Below are 24,835 nucleotides of genomic sequence, written 5' to 3'. Positions count from 1 at the left end.
TCAGGGAAACCTGTAATCTTGATTGCAGATGTTATTTGTTTTTGCCAATTTCTGATTATTTTCCTGCTGGAACATGTCCTGTTGTATAGTTTTACAAATGGTGCAGACAGAAAATGTCTCTGTGCTGCCCATTTCAAACAGAATATCAGCATTTCATATTTCTCATTGTGCTAAATGTCTTGAGAGGAACATACATTTGTAATTATAATCTACTTAGTGGTGTGCATTTCCCTGCAAAGCCCCACTGTACTGATTCATGGGATGCTTGAGTTTGTGACAGTGGAGATGAGAAAAGTGAGAGGAAGCTGAGCAGGAGCCCACTCTTGTATTTCCTCTTTCGTGTCATTTATGAAAATGTGCGTTCAGAGCCATGAATGTGATCTGATCAAGTCAAGGCTACATTTTGGCAGCAGCGGCCATTGGGGTAAACCTATAACAGTCAGTCAGGAATCTAGATTTATTAACCCAGGGACAAGTAGTTAAGTGATAAAACTGAGGCCTGTAAGTCCAGGGGCAATTCTAGGATCAGATCTTTAGGGGGGGCTCAGCCCCTAATGAAAATGTGACACGGATACAGTGCCTTGCAAATGCTTGAGCCCAACCTAAAAAGGATCTAAAATCGCCCATGCTGCAGTCTATCCACCTGAGTTTGTGACCCACTGATGATATTTGCTGAAGGCCAGTCCCACTACACTGGAGCGCTGGCTCCCTAAACACACTCATTCATCAAATGGCCCTGTCATCAGCTCTGATGACTTGAAGTTGGTCCACAGTGCTGTCAGACTCTGCTAAGGTCACACTGCTCTGTCATTCTGCACAGCAGTGGGTCCTGGTTTGGACTGAATAAAAGCGTGTTTGAGCCATGGATCGTATACATTTTCGGATCAGCACAAAAAAGGGTGGGAATTTAATTTATTATTAACAATAACTTTAACAATAATAACTTCTTTCACCGGGAAATTGCTGTTAAATGACAAAAACAGATGAGGAAAGGGTATTTTACAATAACTTTAAACAAAGTTTAACGTTACCAGTTTCAAGTAAACGCAGCATTCACATCTGTGTTGTTTTTCTGACAACAGCAGTGACTAGTGCTAGTTTGTGTCTTTTAGCTCATAGTTTTAGCGACAGACTGTTATACATCCCGGTGTTAGAATCCTCTACAGTGAAATACAGTCACACTTTTACACCGTTTAGCTGTCAGCATTTTAACCGTGTTTAATCCAGCTACTAGCTAACAGTAACATTAGGCTAACATCAACGTTACCTGCTGCCAAGTGTACCGTTAGTGTTGACTAGCTTGAAATGCAGCGATGCTTCTGTTGCCTCTAACGTCTGTTTCGTAGCATCAGAGAGCAGCGCAGACATTTAAGTGGCACCGAAATCTGTGTTGAGAGAGATTTATCAGCCTATGTTAAGTAACAGCAACAGTAAAAAGGTATTTCACACTATTATTATGGTTAAACTTTGCAATTGATCCGCGGTTCACATGCATCCGTACGGACCACGGATCAACTGTGGTCCGTTACACCACTAAAAGCAACACTGGCTGTAGGTGCAGAAGTGAGTAGTAATTAGTATCAAATTGCCATTATTTTGACTGATATTGCAATTGCGATATGATACACGATATTGGAGGAAATTATAATTTTTGTATCATTAATCTCCTTTTCTTAAAATTTTAAATGATTATAGTGTAATTTTTGGAGGATGTGTACTGTACCAAACAAAGATTTTTTTCTTTAGTCTGTAGGATGCGATTTGTAGGCTGGGACGTCTCTGCAGCACCACAATACTGAATTCAGAATGTTTTGACACATATTTTGCCTTTAACAAATATTGCAATTTGGATATGGCACTGGACCATATCCACGACGTTCCACTTCCGGTATTGCTGCCGCTGGAATTTCTGTCGGATGACACCCTTTCCAGCCGGATTTCCGTTACCTTCCGCTTTCTTTGTGTTGGAATTCTAAACTGGATTTATGAGGACTATGGTTAACTGCTCCTCAGATCTCTGCAGGGTAAATCCAGACAGCTAGCTAGACTATCTGTCCAATCTGAGTTTTCTGTTGCACGACTAAAACAACTTTTGAACGTACACATGTTCCAGCTAAACAAGTTGCCAACAGTGCCACCGTGGCTCTGTCCAGCGCTTAGCTCCGCCCATGACGATTGTAACTGGTTTAAAGAAATGCCAATAAACCAGAGCAAATTTTTCTCCCATCCTGGAATGCTGTATGGACTAGCCAGACCGTCCTCCACAGCTCTGTCGAGCTAGGTCTGGCAATGCGAGACTAATATTGCGACTAACAGAGCCAATATGGTATATATTATTTGCCAGAATTTATTTCTGAGGAGGAGTCCTGGGCATAATATAACAAAAGATATACATACTGTCTCCATATTCCTTTACACTGTAGGCTGCCATCTGTTCCCTCTTACACTCCAGGCTGCCCACAAGGGATAATTACATCAGATGCAGTGTCTTGGTTAATATGAGTGCAGACAAAATGTTATTGGTATTAGAGACTGTGGCTGACATTGAACACCCCAGGACAAAGCTGAGTCGAAGCCAAAACTTTAAGATGCAACAGAGATGATGTATCTTGTGAGCAATTTAATGACTCAGTTAATGAGATGGAAGATGGCACAGAATGAGAAAAGCACTCCTGCAGTTCCTCCAGTATTTCCGAAACATTCACCTCCTTTTTATGGCACTTCAGGTCAGGGTGAGTTACAGAACAGCAGCCCTGCAGCTAGCAGGGATTCAATGACAAAATCTACAGGTCACAGTTGAGAAAACTCTTACCTGCTGCGGCTCCAAGAGACTGATGATATTGGTGTATTTTGTTTATTTATATATTCATCATGACTCATATTTCAATTGTTTTTTGTTGTAATTCTCATCCTTCTCTGCATCATCCAAACTAAGTGCACTTAGGAGAAAACACCAGAAGATTGCTTGTAATGATCATAAAATTTGTCAAAGCTAATGCACTCACTCAGATAATTAAGCATCAAAGGTTCCCCTTTCATATTGCAATTTTGAAAAATGTATCTGTCAATCTATCTAACAATGATGACGAACCATTCTCCGTTACACAGTCTGACTTTCTGGGTTGAGTTGTATAGTAGAACCTAATTTAGTTCAAGTTAAATGAGCTGAAAATGCTGAAAGGCTTTTTCAACAACTTTATACTCTAATACTTCTTCAAAACCTGAACTTAACTTCATAACTATTTCAAGAAAAGGGTCTGTGCCACCTTCATTGCATCCATGTCAATTTCTCACTGCTTCACAGAGGGAAATGTCGTGAAATATGCATAATCAATGGTTTGCATATTTACAAAATGGTATGCTGAGCTCAAACAAACCATAGCACAAACTTCACCCTGAAGAATCCATAATACATATATATATATATATATATATATATATATATATATATATACAGTAATTAAGATATCAGACTTTTTCTTAAAGTAGTTTCATCATTTGTAATCAATAGTCAAAAAGTGACACTTCATCAGGTGCTTTTGGCGTTTGTTACTGACGTAAAAAGTCTCTTTTAGCATCATATTTAGACATGCTTGGTTGGGACTCTTAGCGTCAGAACGGGACAGTTTTGGTTCTTTTCAGGTTTAGGAAAAGATCGTGGGTGGGGTTACAAACTACGTTTCAGTGACACGCGGGACAAGAACGGGACACAAACCCCAGTCTTCTGGGTGAAAGTCCTGTGTTGTCTGACCCATCTAATAGTCCCACCTGGCTTCTTACGCAGATTTTCTGTCTTTCATACTACTCTCTACCTTTGTTGCTCTTAATCTTACGTCATCTTACAGCGCTGTGGTCGAGCTGCTGCTACGCCCGGTGCATTCCATACAGACGCTAAAGGCTGATTTTTGCGTCAGTATCTGACGCTGAGAGCCACTGACCAAGCGTCAGTATTTGACAAGTTGGGAGTGACAACGGGTTGCAATATTATCATAAACTGTGTTTCATTGCAAACAGCCACTTTCAGGGATTATACTAGTTGTACAATAATTTATATTAGTTGGATATCAGTGAAGCAGATTTACATTTTTAAGAAAATGTTCCCATATTGACACAGAGGACCCTGGACTTCGAAATAGACCAACTCTGGATGTGAATTAGAGCCAGCAGGGTGACGTTTAGGAGTCTTTCCTTCACAGAGAAAGTCTGGGTTCAGTCCCCCGTGTCAGCGGGCCTCTTCTGAAATGTGTTTGTGTGTTACACTGAACGCTTGCCAACTCCAGAAGTGCTGATCAGTAGCATTGTCTGCACACTGATCTACCTGCTTCGGGAATCAATAGTGTAACAAAGGAGAAGGTGATGTTGATTATCAGTGCAGAACTTATCAACAGGCGATTGTGTTTTAGCATTTCCTTGGGCCAGAGCCTGTAACATGAAGCCATAATGAAGTGTGACTGCAGCACCAGTGAAATGAGGCGGCCATGTGTCGCTGACCTCTACCACACACACACACACACACACACACACACACACACACACACAAACACACACTGCTGTCTTTGATGTTTATGTATAATTTAGGTACTGCAGTGCCGGTAAAGGCTAAATGAGTGCACATTCAGTGGTGTAGTCTATGTGATACGCAGGTATACGCTGTATACCCACTAAGAAAGCTCCAGGATTTCCATATACCCACTTAAAAATGCCCAATGACCCACAACAACATACTTTCCATTATATTTTTGATATATTTTGAATTGTCATCTGTGTTTTTCTTCTTCACATAGGCTAAATAAAGGTATTTCCACCGTAAATTGGTGCATAAAAGTGTATCCGAATACAGGAAATGAAGTCGTTGATGCTCAAAACTTCCCTGGGGGAGGACACCCAGACCCCCCACTATGATATGGCCCCCCATCCCCCAAAGACAGATTCTGGCCAATATACAGTACAGTATACCCACTACAATACATTAGACTACACCACTGTACAGACTCCACGTGGCCTCAACAGCATGGGTATAGTGGTGCTGTGCTCACCGTACTTCGGTTTTCACTTAAACATTGTGTAGAAGTTCTTCTGCTGATGCAATGCAGTGTTGCAGTGTTTTTGAAATGTTTTTGCCTCCATGTGCCTGTTCAACTCGCTGTCTCAGTTTTTTCTTTTTCTTAATGATGGTTGTGAACATTTTTCTTTCCTGTGATTTTGGCAAAATGTAAGAACCTGAAGACTTTTTTCTTGTCTTTGCCCAAATGACTAAAAGTAAAAAGTGTATGAAATGAGAGAAAGTCACCTGCTGTGACAAAAACTGTTCTTGTTCATATCATTAACTGGTAGCTACCAGCTATTTTGAAGACAAATGAAGTTGGATTCAGTGTTTTGATGATTTTTTTAATGAATATTGAACAGTTACTAACAATAAGCTCTTCCACCATACCTCTAATGATTTGATTGTTTTGTTCCTTTTTATTCCAACACCACTCCACTGGGAACGTCTTAAACTGCTTTGTTCAAGGGCACACGTGTCAGTAGTATCGTTCCCGCCAGGTCAGCGATTAAAGTCTGTAACTTTCTCTTCACAAGCCAGATTCTCTAACCTTTCCAACACTGCTGCTGTGGGAGTTTCAGTTTTCTGTCTGCGTAGATGAGATGAAAGTTAAACCTGGCGAATTGAGAGTAAAAAGGATCTGCAGCGGCACACCGCTCTTCTGATATTCAAAAGAGTAGACAAAACTGTAAAGTATGTGTTGATGTCAGAAAACAGCATTGTTTCTGAAGCAACTGCACATATAAAATAAATGGTTTCATGAAAAGCTTAAATGTAAGTTCTGCTTCAAAAGAGGAGAGGAAGTGAAGTTCTGCTAAAGCGAGCACTCTTGGCATGCTACAACAAACTTAGTGAATCTATAAACTAAGGTGGTTGAACAGAAATTGTGCTTCCCAAGGTGCCACTTGTTTTTTTCAATGCCCTTGTCCTAAATTAGATGTGAGCAAGGCAGTGAGTACACTTAGGACATGCATCAGTGAACACAAGAGCAGCACCAACAGGAAAGACTTGTAACTTCGCTGTTGCTTACAATTTCCTGTATGGCGCACACACAGCCTGAAAATTCTCCACTATACAGACGGTCAGGCCCTCCCGCCAGGGGAGGAGACTACAAACCGCTTCTGCTCAGAGCAGAAACCCAGTGGATTTTTAATCTGTGTGGCACATATCAAGAGGGACATTTTTTTTTTAATTTTTTTTTTACTCTTGCTCTTTGGTTTCTCTGTGTGGTATCTGAGTGTTACAAACTTGTACAATGTATTTTGTGTGTGTTTGTAACCAGGGAAAGGAACAATTCTAAAATCTGCAAATAATTTGTTTAATGTTCTCAATGCACTTCTGTTAAATCATTTAGTTTTGGCTTAACAGTTTATTTTCAACTTTTTGCATAAGTGTTTGGGTTAGGGTTAGGGTTCCCATAGTCTGTATCCACGACGTTCTGCTTCTGGGCTTGTTCAAGTGCCACCAGAAATTCCGCCGGATGTCTTTCATTTCGACCGGATGTCCGGTACCTTCGGCTTTCTTTGTTTTGGCATTCTAAACTCCGGTGGATTTCTGAGGACTATGGTTAACTGCTCCTCAGATCTCTGCAGGGTAAATCCAGACAGCTTGCTAGACTATCTGTCCAATCTGAGTTTTCTGTTGCATGACTAAAACAACTTTTGAATGTACACAAGTTCCACCCAAACAACTTCCTTCCCGAGGCTATTTTGCAGAGGCGCCGTTGCTCCGTTCGGCACTTAGCGCCGTCCAAGACAATTGTGATTGGTTTAAAGAAATGCCAATAAACCAGAGCATGTTTTTCTCCCATCCCGGAATGCTGTGTGGACTAGCCAGACCCTCTTCCGCAGCGCTGTGGAGGAAGGTCTGGCAATGCCAGACTAGGGTTCCCATAATGCAATCCAACACCACATTCAAAAAGTGGATACACTGACGCATGATTCAACCAAACAACAACACTTCAACATTATAAGTGTGACATACACAAAATGTATGATCACATTTTACTTCACAAAAAGTCCTTAATGTGGTGCTTCTGCAGTGGAGTGGAGTGTTTTTAAGTCTGTAAGTGTTTGTGATGTGTGTCCGCACTTTGCACTGTATATTTTACACAAACAGTATATTGAGCTACTGACTGACATTTTCAGACTGGATAAGCTTCAGAAGGCTAGTCACAAAAAACACCAGTGTGCCAGGTGTGTTTATGACTGTCAGATGGAGGACTGGAAATGTTTTTCAGCCTCCAGGCCGAGGATATGCTGATCCTCACAGCTCACTAGCTGTTTGACGGACAGGCTCTGCTCCAAAAAGAGAGGCATGCTGGGATGAAGTCAGACAGGTCAGAGCAGAGCAGAACACATAAGACCAATCTGATGAAGTACAGCCCCACAAATCACACCATGTCAAATAAATTCCCCATCCTCTTCAGCCAACAAAATCCTCAGTCAAAATGGTGCACAAAGCATTTTGTTTTTCTCTTGATCCATTATTAAATAAATAATTAGTACTCATATCTCAAGTTCATACACTGCTCTGTTTTTCTAAAAAATAAATTAAACTCAACTTAACATATAACATCACAGCACAACATCAACATATATTTTCCTGTGATTAGTCTTAAGGAGTGGGAGGAAAAATCCACTTAATTATTTCAGTTCTTTTTTCACACATGGCAGTGCTTACTCAGCTTGGATGATCTTAATTAAAGATCATTTTAAGATGTATTAGGCTATATGTACTATTATTTCTAACAATAGATGACTGCAATATCTGGAAATTCTCCAGTATCTTTCTCTGAGCACAGGAGGAGGGCTTCCATGTCACTCTGGATAAAAAATTACATCTAAATACCAAAAATGTCAAATGTGATTTAAATGTACATTTCATGCACTATTTAAGCTGCTCTCTCGCTCTCTTTCTCATTTTGTTCTTATATTACATTTAAACTTTAATGAGTGCATCATGTGGCAGGGAAAAGGCATGCATTTCATTACTGTATACATTACTTATTTTATACTTACTTAATATTGAAAAGCAGCTTTAGAAAAAGTCCCTTATTCATATTCTTGGAACAAATATACCAATTTAATTGGAAGGAAAAGCAGCATTGGCTCTTCTGACACTGTGGATTGAGGTTGTGCGGGTAAGGTTTGCAAAAAGCTCATTTATTTGGAGGATTATGGTTCATGTTTGAGGGCCTAAATGTGATTACTGTGCTCAGAGATGCATGGCTTAATGGCAACGACGTTGTGAGAGATGCACACCGAGCAGCACTGAACGATGAGTGTCCAGTACCCTTAAAGAGCTGTGAACCTGTAAATCTCCTGATCGCTGTTATTGAAGTGGAGAAATATGCTCATCAGCTTGATTTAATCATAAATGTTGTGGGTACTGTGCAATTTCTGCAATGTGGCAAAGTGGATGCTATGAATGGAGAGAGAGGTAGATGTGAAGATACCAGGTGAAGCTCAATCTGCTGAATAAAAAATGATTAAACACGTGTCATGGAAGTGCAGGGTACTACGAGCCGTGAGAGGTTTATAGTGCTCTCAAACCCACAGAGCTTTGAATGTGAGAACTGACAAGGTGGGACAGACTAATGATTCACAATATCTCTGTTTAGGCCAAGGGCTATGGAGCAAACACTTCTTTAGCAGCCAGAACACTCAGTCCTCTGTGTGTGCCTCTGAAATCCGTCTTCAGACTGTAAATGTGAATGTTAGGTTGTACTTCAAAATAACTCAAGTAAGAGAAACAATAGACTCGCATTTCCAGACCTTCCTCCACAGCGCTTCGGAGGAGGGTCTGGCTAGTCCACACAGCATTTCGGGATGGGAGAAAAACAAGCTCTGGTTTTTTGGCATTTCTTTAAACCAATCACAATCCACTTGGGCGACGCTAAGAGCCGAACTCGTGACGGTGCCTCTGCAAAATAGCCTCGGGAAGGAACTTGTTTTTGGTGGAACATGTACGTTCAAAGGTTGTTTTAGACGTGCAACAGAAAACTACGATTGGACAGACAGCAGTCTAGCTAGCTGTCTGGATTTAACATTTCTGTTTCTGCCTCACTTATATAAACCTGAGACTTACGAAGACATCTATTAATGATCCAAAACATTTCAAATACATTCCTCAGTAAAGTACAAAGGGGTGTCCATTAGGCCTGGGGCTCTACAGTATGCTGCTATCACTCTAAAAGCTGCCACCCTAGTCTCTCTGTCAGAGATTCTAAGGCTTTGTTTGGGTCCATTAATCTTTTTCTCCCACACATCCACTGACCGACACTGACACTGACTCTACTGCCATCCACATCTCATATCTTTTTGCAATATAATTGATGTTTAATTTGAGTGCATTATCTCTCTCTTTATTTGCGGTTCATGACAAAACAAATGTTGGTTCTTTGGTGTTTTAAGTTTACTGAACAAATTATGTAAATTTCAAAAAATATACTATATGTTCAAACATTTTCAAGATCTCACACTGTTTACTTTAATAAGCGATGTGAGAATGTGAAACTTTGGTCATGTTTACATGAAGAGATCGTACCTCTGTTATGTGTGCCCAGTTCATTCGGTCCTTACTGAATGTAGTCTTGCATTCAGTGTCTACAACAGCTCATTTGATATAAAATTAAAGGCTAATATACAATTCAAAAGCCAAAGAATGGGCGATGAATGAAAACCTGGATGTTTAGAGGCTGATAAATATGGATCAGATGGCACCTCATAAGACAAAATGGTGCAAAACAGTTGTCATAGGCACAGAGACTCAGGACTTAAATTGATCAATTGAAATCAAGCACACACCTCAAATTCAAACTCAACATTAGATGTTTCTCTGAATTCACTCGCTGTTATTTTCTGAAGACAGCGAGGAGAAACCTTTCAAGTATTGACTTGGCATTCATGGATTTTTATTATCATATATTCTCTTTAGTATCCAGAGTTGTTCCCCTGTACCAACTGCCAACAGAGTTCACATATGTTGACTTGGAGCTTTCAGAGCTGGATATTAAAGGCAACGCTACAGACTCCAACTGCATTACACGTTTGTTTTTATAGATTTTGCAAATTTCAGCACCAAACATACGTATATATTTCTCATGTCTAGGGCTGTGTATTGATCAAAATTGTTCGATACCGATACCAGTACCGATACCAAAACCGTGACTTCGATACCGGTTCCTAAACGATTTTTCAATACCAATTTTATAAAACAAAAAGAAATTACAACATTACGGCACAAATCTTTTTATTTATTTTTCAGCTCCTACTACGTGAGCCACATCTCTGTGCGTAACATAGAGTTTTCCCTGCGTGTCTCTACGACATGTAATGCTAAACAGCCAATCACAAACATTATTAGATCTTGGTAGAAGCATGCTGCATGCTTATTGGCTCACTGAGGCTTATGAGATTTACTCCTTAGGTATTGATATTGGGTATTGAATGACGGGGCATTTTTCGATGCTTGATACTAAAGAGGCAATTCGGTCGGTGCCTAAAAAGTATTGAATTCAGTACCCAGCCCTACTCATGTCCTTACAACAAGTTTAGTTTTATTTGGCTACTGGCTATTTTTACACTTGGCATGCCACTTGGCTACTTTTGCTTATGATTCACTTCTTTACTCTTTCACAGCTTCAAAGTCATTAGGGTTGTCCATGCCGTGTACACTTTCAAATACCAGCAAATAGGGGTGTGACAAAGACACCCAGCTCACGAGACGAGACGAGATTTTAACATTATTTTACAGAAAACTACAATGAAGGAATAAGACTGGAAAAATAGTCCTTTATTCAATCAAAAGTCCCAAAATGAAAACCGAGCACTGAAAGGTTTTGCCACAAACTCAGATAACTGGCTTCTCTCCTGTATAACTTACGAGAGATCTCGTCACACCTCTACTAGAAAATATTTCTTAGTTAAACAACAAATAGGTATGAGACATTTTTAATCCTTCATACATTTCTGAATGAATAAAGTTTAAACTCATGATCATCCTAATGTTTACGTACATAGCTAAGGTATTGTAACAGATTATGTAGCATCGTGCAAACAACACAACAATGACCAGAGCCAGATAATAGCAAAGTCCCATGAAAGAGAGACCAAAGTCAAACCTTCTGTGTAAGTTCTCTTAACAGGCAGGAATCCAATATCAAAGCAGTGAGGCCAAGTCTGATTAAATCTTGACTAAAAAAAGTAAAGACAGCTTAAGATCCTTCATTAATATAATCTCTCCAGGAGATATCTCTGTTCTCGGAGATATTTGCCTCTCAGTGACAAAGGAAACATCCATTAACAGAGGCTGAAAGCTCCACCAAAAGTTTGCAGTGCTGTGTATTGCAAGAAAAATTTAACTCATTTAAATAACTAAATCAAACATAAATGAAACTCAACTACAAGTATGAGCTGACCATAAAACTTTTCCTTGTTTAAACTTGCACTTGTATGTAAATTTAAAATGTAATATATACAAAATGAAACAAAAAACTGAATGTGTTGTGTGTGTTCATCTACTGTCAGGTGCAAGGGTTAAAGTGTATGCACTCGTGTCTATAAGTTAGTTAAAGTTGCAGTAGGTAAGACTTATAAAACTAACTTTCTGTCATATTTGCTGAAACTGACCCTATGTTCGAGTAGAACTACATGAAGCAGGTCATTTAAAAAAAAATCTGGCTCCTCAGGCACCACCTACAGCCTGTAGTGAGATTTGCAAAAATCCACCACTCCCTGTTCAGATGCACCAATCAGGGCCAGGGGGGGTGTCTAACTGCTCATGCACACACATCCTTTCTCCCTTGTGAGGGGAGGGGCTTAGGAGACCGTTTTTGGCTTTAGCGGAAAGGGGGGAGGGACTGAGAAATTGTCGATGTTCACATTTTTTGGCTAAGTCCTGGATCTTCGCAATCCTACCGATAGCACCTTTAAAAAGCAGGTAAATGTGTGTTTTGTTACATGCAGCGTTACCAGTCTTATAGGTATAAAAATGTATAATTAATGTGTCTGCTCTGTCAGGCAGTTAGGACACAATGCATTATTTATCCAGCAGGGTCTAATTATAGTCAAAACACAGTTTACACAAGGCTGATATCAGGCCTAATAAATGGTGATTAGGCTCCATAAATCTTAGACATTCACTTGGCATTCTTATTGTGAGACCACTGAGGTTTCAAGGAAGGACCGCAGCGGTCAGTGGTCAGTGGTTTCTTGTTTCCTGTATATTCTGTCACAATTTTAAACCGTCTGTTCCTTCTGTTCTGTGTTTCACAGAGGTGTGTCACAGTCCGCTGGTATCCAATCTACTGCCATTGTCCTTCAGAAGCTCCTCACAGTTGTCGGGCAGCCATGGGCCGGGCTTTGCTAAGCTGAACCGGAGAGAAGGTGAGTAACAGTAACTATTGCAAACCATCATCGTGGCTGGCTGATGTTTTTTGGTTAATAAGTATGTGTGGTTAGTAGGGGCGTTGAAATGAATTGCTGCATCGATGCATCGCGATGCGGACTTGGACGATACTCAGTGATGGGAATAGCGGCGTTATAAATAACGGCGTTACTAACGGTGTTACTTTTTTTCAGTAACGAGTAATCTAATTGATTACTCTTCCCATCTTAATAACGCCGTTACCGTTACTGCCAAAAAATGCGGCGCGTTACTATATTTGAAGCTGTTTTTTTCATCAGACCAACTAGATCTCTGAGTCTGAGCTGAGAGGCAAATACTTTTTTTTACTGTTCTTCCTTGGTTAGTGGGCAGTGCACGACACAAGCGCATAACTGCTGACGATTGGCTGAGGTTGAGTAAAATGTCATGGTTAGCCATTCAGAGGTAGAGTTGGGTGGGTGTTCGTAAGCACGCGTAGTCAGACACACAACGAACAACACAAGCGAGTCAGTCGACGAGAGAGAGACAGGTATGGCGTTATGAAATCAAGGAGAGGGTTAACTTTTCCTGCTACAGATTTTCCACCGTGGACAGAAAGAACAGGGGAGACACTTGGTTTCTCTCAGTATGACTCTAGAGTCGGTACTCACTCGAAAGCTAATCGCCGTCACTCTCTCACTTCTCCCTCGCTCTATCACCTACTCCCAACACACACACACACACACACACACACACACACACACACACACATATGCCGGCTCAACCCACACACCAGCGCACAAGTAGTATAAAGTATAGTAGAGTATAAAGTATAAAGATCAGGCCACTTACTTTATTTGCACTACAAAGACTGTATATTTTTGTTATTTATTTTTGGTATAGTGCTTAACAAGCATCATTTAATTTTGCCCAGTTGTGGCCTGTTGAGGTGTTGTGTTATTTGTATCGATCCACTATATAAACATAATATCTACATACATGGCATTTGATTGGAGGCTGGTCTCACTTTGTCCCACAGCAACATTAAAATAGTTTAGATTTGTGTACATTGTTTCTGTTAATAATGTATTGTATTAAGTGTCCATTTCATTATAATATTCAGATTTATCATAAATAATTGAACATGCACATGTATTTTAAGGTCCATTAAAGAGGGGTAGGTAGAGGTGGGGTCACATTTGAGCATTTAAAAATGTACTTGAAAGTAATGCAATAGTTACTTTCTGAAGTAACTAGTTACTTTCATAATTTGTAACTGAATAACTAATTTAGTTACTTTTTGGAAGAAGTAACTAGTAACTGTAACTAATTACTTTTTAAAAGTAACTTGCCCAACACTGACGATACTGCATCGATGCAGTGACAGACCATAATCAATTATAGCCTACTGATGTTGCTTGTTGATTTTCCGATTGCTGCTTATTTTGTTTTTGTTGTCTGCTGTGTTTAGACTCTGCTACATTCAGGAAGTGTCTTTTTAAAGAGCATATACAATAAAAAGGGGATTTCATATATGTCTGACTCCTTGAATTTGTCAATGAAAACCATGTGTAGTAATATATAATAATATTGAGGAGGTGACAAATCGTGATATTGATTTGAAATGACAGGATTATTGTAATCGAATTGAAATTGTGAGACCAGTGAAGATTCACACCCCTAGTGGTTAGCATGTTCACTATGGTGGGGGGGCTCTCTTCATACTGTTGGCCTGAGAAATGTTGATCTGTTTGTTTGGTTTCAAGTCAGACCAAAATCCACCAGGGGAAGTGTACTCGCGTGGTGTGGCCAAAAGCAGAAGGGGACAGGAAATAGCGAGGGTAGGATTGTAAACACAAACTGCAGGGGCTAGCAAGGATAGCAGGCTAACAACAGCAGCCCACTGCTCTTCTCTACTGGCTTTATTATTTTACCATGCAGTTATAAAAAAAAAAAATATATAAACAAACAATATTTCCTGTATGAGAGCTCCCATGTGTCAGCTGGATGTATCCGGTACCGGTGGTTAGCTATTAGCAGGCAATAATGCAAATGAATATCAGGGTTGCATTTCTGTGTTTGTTGTGGAGTCATTTTCCCCCTCAAAAAGACGCATCTGTGTGTTAATTTTTTTCTGTTGCATAACTTACAGATGGTCTTTTCCAGCTTTACCTTCATATTTATGGAATATAGATGCACACTTCATTTTTGCAGACTGAAGTTGTGCACATGCATAAAACACACCTCAGTGGTAGTTTTGTTTTAATAGAATATAGCCTACTGAAGTTGAGGTTTTTCTAGATTAAGGTAAATTAACGATTAGTAGGCCATTATAATAGTTGATGTTACTGTTCTTAAGAAACATCAGGCGTTCCCTCAGGCCTGTGACATGTCCACTCGGCCACAGTGTGATCTTTCAACTGTTCCATCTCTCCCTCAGCTATACTCCCCATATTCACATATAAAATTTAGCAGTTTATCATCAATAAATTATCGCTGCAATCTTGTCCTCTTTTCTTCTCAGTATTTTTTCATTTATTTTTTACCGTCAGTGTTTTCACCGGTTGGGCAGATAAAATAAGCTGTGAAAGGAAGCTCCCCTCTGTTTCTGTTCAGATGTGTTGCAGCAGCACTGCTCACCTAATGATTCACTTCACTACAGGACACACCGCACACAACATCAAAGACAAGGCTCAGTTGGATTCACACAAACTGACGGACGCCTCATTGGGTGAATGATGGACAAACAGACAGACAGATAAAGCCCAAGACAGAACAGTGGTAATTGCCTCCTTTCTGCTCTATTTTCAGGTACTTATATTGCAGGTGTAAATCACACACTTTGCTAAAGGTTGGCTTTTGTCACCAGAAGAATTGACACAAAAGTGCTGATACAGGGGCTTTGAGAAAACACCTCTGTTTTGACGTTTTCTTTTAGAAAAATGTTGGCTGACGTACACTCCAGAGACGAGAATGCGACAGAAACGATGTCTTTGTCTTCGAGGATCTGAATGATTTTCACCACCTGGGAGACTGCAGGAAGCACAGCCTGCGGGTTGCTATTTCCTTGGTGTGTTTGATGGCAAAAGCTGTGAGCAAACACACATGCTGTGTTCTTTCACTTCAGTCACCCTGCTCTGTCTGTTCTGCGTTTGATCTGCATTAACAAGGATCTGATGCTTGTCAAGGAAGATCAGATGCTTTTGAATGGCAAAACATAAGTTTGTTTATCTGCACGGAAGAAAAAGAGGGAAGCAAAGAGACGAAGAAGTAATGACACAAGTCGGAAACTGAAAGGAAGGATAGTGACATTTAAAAAAAAATCTTGCACAAACAAAGAAACTAAAGATGCTGGAAAATGAGAAATTCCACCGGATGTCTTTCAGTTCAGCCGGATGTCCATTACCTTCCGCTTTCTTTGTGTTTGCATTTTAAACTCCGGTGGATTTATGAGGACTACGGTTAACTGCTCCTCAGATCTCTGCAGGGTAAATCCAGACAGCTAGCTAGACTATCTGTCCAATCTGAGTTTTCTGTTGCACGACTAAAACTACTTTTGAACGTACACGTTCCACCAAAACAAGTTCCTTCCCGAGGCTATTTTGCAGATGCACCATTGCTCCGTCCAGTGCTTAGCGCCGCCCAAGACGATTGTGATTGGTTTAAAAAAATGGCAATAAACCTGAGCATGTTTGTCTCCCATCGGTCTGGCAATGCAAGACTATTTGAACTTTAACCAGGCAGTTAGTAAAACAGTATTGACTCATGCATAGATGCCATTGTGTACACAGTCTCTTAAAAATGCATCTGATTTACAACCAAAGTTTGCTATTGATATTATTAAATTGTGCATATTTTAAATGTGCATATATATGCATATTTTAAATGTGCATATATATGATATTTAAAGCCAATCAAACCACACCAACTTCTCCGACACGTAATGAGCTTTGAGAGCGACCACAGAGCTTTCACTTTCTGCGTCATAGTGGCGATGGTTTAGCTCATTAGCTCTTGTAATTCCATGTCAATGATTTCTTGCTAACAATAACACCTTGCAGGTTACAGTGCCTCATTGATTCTCTGCCAGAGATTTGAATTGAATTAGAGTGAAGAACTAAATTAGACTGATCAATAAAGCGAATTCAGTTATGAATGCAGCAACATAAGCTAACAAAATGCATCGATGTGAAAATGAAAACTGCTTTAATTCCAGACTCCCAGCTGTTCCCTGTAGAAATCACTGGATAAATGAACACCCCCTGGTCGTTCTCGCCTCCTCCAGCTGCTGCTAACCCTCCTCACCCTCCAAAGTCATTCTCTGAGGAGCTGCATCGTTCAGAGTTAATTTACCAGTAAAATGAGCAGAGACTCTTGGAGGAAACACACAGCCCTGTTTAAGACAAACACTCTGCTCTGTAGTAGTCTTGTTGCACTGTTAACCTTTGGATTAATCCAATAATGAACGTGGTAAAGAATGCAAAATTCTACTTGATCAATCATTGCTCATTGAAAGCTTGTAAAATACAACTTACATCTTTTCCCCATTACGATAGATTTGTTTAAACAAATGGGAGGCTGTTTTTACTGCATTACTCAAGTAAAGTGTAACTGGAAACCCCCTCTGTGTAGGATCTTTTTATTTGTCTCTTAGTGTAAGTATGTGAAATAAACAAATCTCATCCTGGGACACTAAGAGTGAATGGGCTTAAAGTGACACATAGACTGCACCAGGGTTGCCTGATTTTATTACTAAAACCTACTGCCATGAGAATAATGTGAGAAATGCTATAATTGCATAACAATTGTGATCATATTGCCTTTAAATTGAATTAAAACGCTATTCATCAAAATTGCTGCCTCTGCTCCAGCATTTCATTATTTATTAAATGGCCAAACAGCATTCAAAATATTAAATCTAGTAATTCTGAGAAAATTGCAGGCTTTTCAGAGGGACATAAATTAGATGAAACTACACAAAGCACTGAAAGCAAAGAATGATACTCTTTTGTACCAAAAAAAAGTGCCACAACCTGTGCATTACAAATGTCTACGAAGAAAACAAATACTATCAAGCTTACTGTTAGTAAATGTTGTTCTTATTGTCTATGAATATATACATGATTGATCAAATCATTACCGATTAACAACTGCATGCAAAATATGTTTTCAAGCGCTTAGTGAAAAGAGTTTAAAGAGTGTTATTCAAAGAAAGTCTGTTGCTTGTGGTGAAACGTGTTGCAGCATGGCTTTTTTATGCCTTTTCTGCAACAGATGATATCCAGACATGATATCCAACACATCTCAAAACAGCTTATATCTGTTCAAAATTTACAGAGGGCATTTCATCACATTTCATTTTATTCCAGGCAGACAGATACTTGGGTACAACTTTGTAATTGATTGCTATAGTAAGTCATCCTTATCTGGAAAAGGAAAGCCAGTGTGTTGCCACATGAAATTGGGGTCTGATCCATCTAATGTGGAAATGAGGAAATTTTGAGACTTCTTAGGAGAAGATTCAAAAGTGTAAGCGAGCACAAAATGATTTTCCTTTCATTTTCTCTGAAGGGTTTTTTGCACAACCTCTAACTCTACTGATCCCAAGTCTCTAACTCAACTGATAGCAAGTGGCTCAATTGGCATAACGCCCAGACTCAAAAGTTTCCTTTTTCACATAACTTTCTTCACAGGGAACTGTAGTACAGAAGGAACTGTAGTGACAAAAGGATGACACTGATACGATCTGTGGTTGTCATTATTAATTAGAGATTTGTCTTCAAAGTCACCCACAAGTGAGCAGACATATTTTTCAAATATGAAGAAAGTTCCACTAATATAAGTGTAAATTATGGCCTGTTATGACTGATTGGTATTATAATAATACAAAAGTGTTTTAAGATGGAGTTTTTCATGTACTCTTTGTGAGGACCATTTCTGGAAAGTGGGAAACATTTTGTCCCTAACTTATGTCTTTGTAAGACTGTTTTTGGGTTAAAGCTTTAGTGCGTAACTTTTTGATACTAATGAATGTCCGTTACATTCAAGCTGTTGCCAAATGACTTGCTACTAAGCTAATTAAGACTATCAGCACCACAAACACTCTCTGTATGGCTATGTTCAGAAGATTGTGTCGTCCGGCGACTTTCACATACAGAAAATCAAGTGAAGATAATTACCTCTTCTAAAGAGTCCATCATGTGTTTTTAATCCTCCGTGTCCTTCTTGGCTACTAGCAACTGCGTGGAGGAGGGGTGGGGTTGCTGTGCGATCACGAAAGGCTTGTATCATGTGGATGCGCTGACAGTTTTGTTGTCATTACTTAGAATTCATCATGGGGGAGACAGAAACAACGCACTATAGCTCTAAGACTTGGTTTTAGGGTTAGTTTATTGTTTCCTCTTTAGCTACCACTGCTTTGCTCAAGACTCTCCTCCATTACAAACCCCATGGAAAGGGGAGAATAATGGCACTCTAATGTTACACACCCAGGATGAGATGGTGGATGTGACAGCAAATGGTGGTCATTGGGGTAAGATCCCAGAGATGCCCCAGGGATAAGATGGTTGAGGTTAGGCATTCAATTAGAAATGGTTAACAACCAGTGGCCCCCAAGTTGGGTTGGAATCAGATAAAGACAATTGTAAAATAGGCCAGGTACAGGAATGAAGATGGCGCCGCAGAATGGCGACACGGTGTGTTGGTGCGCTCTGTTTTGTTTTGTTTTGTGTTTTAATTCTGTTTCTTGCGATGGTACCCGTATCTCATTCACAAGTGAAGAGCTCGTGAACTTCAGGGCAATAACACCATCAGACTTATTTCCCACTTTTCTTCTCCCTTCACTGGAAATTTTGGACATTCTGGTCAAAGGTGCGCTCACCTTTGCTCACGCAGCGAAACGCCGGAGGAGAGGGAAACGGGCCGGTGCGCTGGTGCGTCTCAGCCAGCGAGGATCACGCACACCGTTACCTGGAATATTCCTCTCTAATGTGCGCTCTCTGCCCAACAAAGTGGAGGAATTACAACTGCTGTTGGGGGGAAACAGGGACTTTTCTTCATCTGCTGTTTTGTGCTTCACGGAGACGTGGCTCTGTGGAATAATACCGGACTCTGCGCTGCAGCTGGCAGGCTTCCAGCTTTTCAGAGCGGACAGAGACACGGACCTCTCTGGCAAAACTAAAGGTGGAGGAATCTGTTTCTACATCAACAGCGGTTGGTGCAACGACGTGACAGTGATCCAGCAGCATTGTTCTCCTGACCTGGAGTATTTCACCATAAACTGTAAGCCTTTTTATTCACCCCATGAGTTCCATTCATTCATTCTGGTCGGTGTTTACATCTCACCGCAGGTGCATGCTTGCCGACCAGATACTGTGTGTGGAGCGGACCAACCCGGACTCCCTAGTTATTGTCCTTGGTGACTTTAATAAAGGGAACCTCACTCATGAACTCCCTAAATACAGACAACATATTAAATGCCCGACCAGAGAGGAGAACATTCTGGATCACTGTTACACCACAGTCAGGTATGCTTATCACGCCGTCCCCCGTGCTGCACTGGGGCACTCTGACCACATCATGGTCCACCTGATCCCCGCCTACAGGCAGAAACTAAAGCTCTGCAAACCTGTAGCGAGGACATCAAGGAAGTGGACCAGTGAGGCTGTGGAGGATCTCCAGTCGTGTTTGGATTGTACTGACTGGGATGTGTTCAGGACTGCTACCAACAGTCTGGATGAGTACACACGCTTCTGTGAGGACTGCTGTGTTCCATCAAGCACCAGGGTGAGTTACAACAATGACAAACCCTGGTTCACAGCCAAACTCAGAAGGTTAAGGCTGGCTAAGGAAGACTCGTTCAGGAGTGGGGACAAAGACAGATTTAAAGAGTCGAAGTACAAGTTTAACAAGGCAGTGAAGGAGGCTAAACATCGGTACTCTGAGAAGCTCCAACGCCAGTTCTCAGCTAATGACTCTGCGACTGTCTGGAAAGGACTTAGGCAGATCACCAACTACAAGCCTAAAACCCCCCACTCCTTCAATGGCCGACACCTAGCCAACGACCTGAACGATGAGTCGATTTGAAAGACAAAAGGACATTCCTGACACCATCCCCCACGACACCTCCCTACAGCTACAGCCACTGTGCATCACCTCCACCTCGCCCACCTCACCAGGGTCCTGGGCCCCCCCACCAATGCCCTCCTTAAAGGTCCCCTCCACCTCCACCCCCCCTCCCACCTCAGTGACGACTCTCTCCATTCACGAGAGGGACGTCAACAGACTCTTTAGGAGACAGAATCCCAGGAAAGCTGCTGGACCGGATGCTGTCTCCCCATCCAGCTTGAAGCACTGCGCTGACCAGCTGTCTCCAGTGTTCACAGATATTTTTAACACCTCACTGGAGACATGTCACGTGCCAGCCTGCTTCAAGACCTCAACCATAATCCCTGTCCCCAAGAAGCTAAGGACCACAGGACTTAATGACTTCAGATCCGTCGCCCTGACCTCTGTGGTTATGAAGTCCTTTGAGCGCCTTGTGCTTTCACACCTCAAAGCCATCACCGACCCCCTCCTGGACCCCCTGCAGTTTGCCTACAGAGCCAATAGGTCTGTAGATGATGCAGTCAATTTGGCCCTCCACTACATCCTCCGGCACCTGGACTCCGCAGGAACCTACGCCAGGATCCTGTTTGTGGACTTCAGCTCTGCCTTCAACACCATCATCCCGGCTCTGCTTCAGGAGAAACTCTCCCAGCTTGGTGTGCCTGACTCCACCTGCAGGTGGATCACTGACTTCCTGTCTGACAGGAAGCAGCATGTGAAGCTGGGGAAACACATCTCCGACTCACAGACCATCAGCACCGGATCCCCCCAGGGCTGCGTTCTTTCTCCTCTGCTCTTCTCCCTGTACACCAACAGCTGCACCTCCAGTCACCAGTCCGTCAAGCTTCTGAAGTTTGCGGACGACACCTCCCTCATCGGACTCATCTCTGATCGAGACGAGTCCGCCTACAGGTGGGAGGCTGACCACCTGGTGAACTGGTGCAAGCAAAACAACCTAGAGCTCAATGCTCTAAAGACAGTGGAGATGGTTGTGGACTTCAGAAAGAACCCAGCCTCACCTGCTCCCATCACCCTCTGTGGCTCCACAATTGACACTGTGGAGTCTTTCCGCTTCCTGGGAACTACCATCTCCCAAGACCTCAAGTGGGAGCTGAACATCAGCTCCCTCGTGAAGAAAGCACAACAGAGGATGTACTTTCTGCGGCAGCTGAAGAAATTCAACCTGCCAAAGACAATGATGGTGCACTTCTACACAGCCATCATTGAGTCCATCCTCACATCCTCCATCACCATCTGGTACGCTGCTGCCACTGCCAAGGACAAGGGCAGGCTGCAGCGTGTCATTCGGTCAGCTGAGAAGGTGATTGGCTGCAATCTGCCGCCGCTCCAGGACCTATACGCCACCAGGACTCTGAAGCGTGCTGGAAAGATTGTGGCTGACCCCTCCCACCCCGGACACAAGCTCTTTGAGTCACTCCCCTCTGGCAGGAGGATGAGGTCCATCAGGACCAAAACCTCACGCCACATAAACAGTTTTTTCCCCTCCGCCACTAGTCTTATTAACAAGGCCCGGAATCCACCCTGACTCTCTCCACACCCCACTGTAAATACTCTGTACCTACTGTACCTACTCTGTACCTACTCTGCTGTAGTGTTCCTTTTACTACTGTTTAACTTATTTTACTATTTATTTAATTTAATTTTATCGTTATTAATACATACTGTGTGTATATGTTTATACTTATATTGTTTATATTCTTTTTATCCTTCTTATATTTGTATGTGTATATTGTATTTGTATATGTGACATGCTCCAACAACACCATGACAAATTCCTCGTATGTGCAACGTACTTGGCAATAAAGCCCTTTCTGATTCTGATTCTGATTCTGATGAATGAAGAATGCTGATCACCCTCAGGTAAGGGTCTAGGGAATGCACTAAGTCATAATAATAAACTTTATTTCTATTGCACTTTTCTTAACAAGGTTACAAAATGCTTTCCAGAAAAACAGCAGATAAAAACCAAAAACAACACAACCAACAACAACGAAGTAAAATACAAAAAAAACAGAGGCATCATAAACTATTAAACACCTGAGAAAATAAATAAATCATGAAGGTCCTCACAAAGTAGAAGTACAAACGCATGCATATACAGTATAGGGCAATCAGTCCATATGGTGTTCTTGCAGCGAAATGTCACTTTGGTATGACTCAGCACACACACACACACACACACACACACACACACACACACACACACACACACACACACACACACACACACACACACACACACACACATACACACACCTCTTGGTATATTAATTATTTAATGTGATTTCATCTTATGGTCCTCTGCCTTGGTTCTCAGATTATATGAAGATATTCTATGAATTAATCACTTTAGTATAAGGCTGTTACCATAAATGTCTCGGCTGCAGCTTATATTATGTGCAGAACAGTCCTTAAGATACAGATTAAACTCTTTTGACTGTTCCAAAATAAACATCAAAGAAATAAGTTGATAAAGCATTTGCGCTCAGGGCTTTTAAACTATGGGGAAGTGCCTATGTCTGAACATTTGTTGTTGTTAATGCAGTGATAGTATACTAAGGATCCAGCCACGTAGATCTTTCCACATTTTATTCTCCTTTGATTTTCCAGCACTCTTAACTAACTTTCTTGCGAAAAGTGTCTACTGTATTAATGCCATTATCAGTGTTTGTTCAGACTATTTCTCTACATACTTTTTTATGTAGAGAAATAAAAGTCAGCACTTATTTCTTTGGATGATACAAAGGTGTTTCTCTCTCCTTCCAGGAGCTGGAGGTTGGTCTCCTCTGAGTTCAGACAGATATCAGTGGTTGGAGGTCGACCTGGGTGGGCGTACACAAATCACTGCTGTTTCTACGCAGGGCCGCTACGGCAGCTCTGATTGGCTGACGGCCTACCTGTTGATGTTCAGCGACACGGGACACAACTGGAAACAGCATCGACAGGAAGACAGTATAGGGGTGAGTGCATTATAATAAAACTATAATGACAGCTGTAAAAGGTAATGTAATAAACAGTTGTAGGACTGACTCATCAGTGTTCGGAGGAAAGTGAGTCTGCAACTATAGAGTTAAAACAGAACCAGCAGAGACTAAAGGCCTTTTTCACTGCAGAAGTTTTGACAAGTCACAGAAGGAAAAACATTAACATTGGATCCGTCACATTCAAGTGTCCCAGTGAGCCATGACAGGGATCGTGAGTAAGCAAACATTCACGACAGCAGGACCTTGAAACCAAAACCAGACATCACTGATTTTATTTATTTAACCCTTAGAGAACTGACATTTCGCCGGCAGGAGATTATTGTTTACATGATCCTGTTTAAATTGATCTAAAATAAAAACCATAACAGCTAGAGCAGTCATTCTTTTTTGCAGCAGTAAGCTAAGGCTTTGATGTCATTACGTTACGTGACGTGTAGCGCAAAATCATATGACACCGATTCTATTGTAGATGAAAGTATCAAAACGCTTATCAAAAAGTTTTTTTTTCGATTGCTAAATGACAATGGTCATAACTGAAGCCACATGTGCAAAACTCCAACCACAGTCTGCAACACAACTCTTCACACATCTCAAAACAGGCTCAGTGCAGCGAAACACTTTGAACAGTCCTCATCGAGACAGCACACACTGTCACTTGGAACACACTGATGGGCCCTATTTTAATGATCTAAGCGCACAGCGTGAAGCGCCTGGTGTAGGTGCTTTTAGGGTGTGTACGAATCCACTTTTGCTAGTTTAACGGCGGAAAAAAGGGTCCGTGCGCCAGGCGCATGGTTAAAAAGGGTTCCCAGGTAACAATTTTTGGGTCCCAGAACGTTCTGGGAACGTTCGTTTTTGGTTGCATGAACGTTCCCTGAAGGTTAGTTTTTGGTTCCCATGGAAAGTTTTCCTGACGTTTAGGGAATGTTAGTTTTTGGTTACATCAACCGTTCTCAGAACGTTCCCAGAACCTTTAGAGAACGTTTATTTTTGACATTACCCTAACCTTTAAAAAACTTTAACAACCATGGTACCAAAAAATAAAACATAAATATATATTTTAGGGCTGTCAAAATAACGCGTTAATTTCTTTTAATTAATCTGAGAAAAAATAACGCGTTAAAAAAAATAACACAGATTAATCCATTCCATATTGACGTTTGACCCGGAGCCGTTCTAACCACCATTCAACTGTAAAATGAAGGAGGGAGACGAGAATGTGCTGCCTGGATCATTAATTGGAACATTTACTTGTAAAAATCTTCTTCCTGCCAACCCTGGCTACCGAAATCTGGTGCCACTGATATGTCTG

At 41.2% G+C, this 24,835-nt stretch overlaps 1 protein-coding gene across 1 annotated transcript in view; it reads left to right on the top strand.

Moving 5' to 3' along the window:
- The window catches only part of LOC116061746 (contactin-associated protein-like 4), a 77,624-nt gene that overhangs the window by 6,690 nt on the left and 46,099 nt on the right, over positions 1-24,835 (top strand). The window contains exons 2-3 of the mRNA XM_031316087.2: positions 12,322-12,432; positions 23,306-23,499. Of these exons, the coding sequence (XP_031171947.1) occupies positions 12,322-12,432; positions 23,306-23,499 (305 nt within the window). The remainder of the gene's footprint in view (positions 1-12,321; positions 12,433-23,305; positions 23,500-24,835) is intronic.

This window comes from Sander lucioperca, chromosome 15 (assembly GCF_008315115.2).
Source record: "Sander lucioperca isolate FBNREF2018 chromosome 15, SLUC_FBN_1.2, whole genome shotgun sequence".
Taxonomy (NCBI): Eukaryota; Metazoa; Chordata; class Actinopteri; order Perciformes; family Percidae; genus Sander; species Sander lucioperca.
Note: the sequence above shows the minus strand (reverse complement) of the source record. Positions and strands in the feature narration are given on the sequence as shown.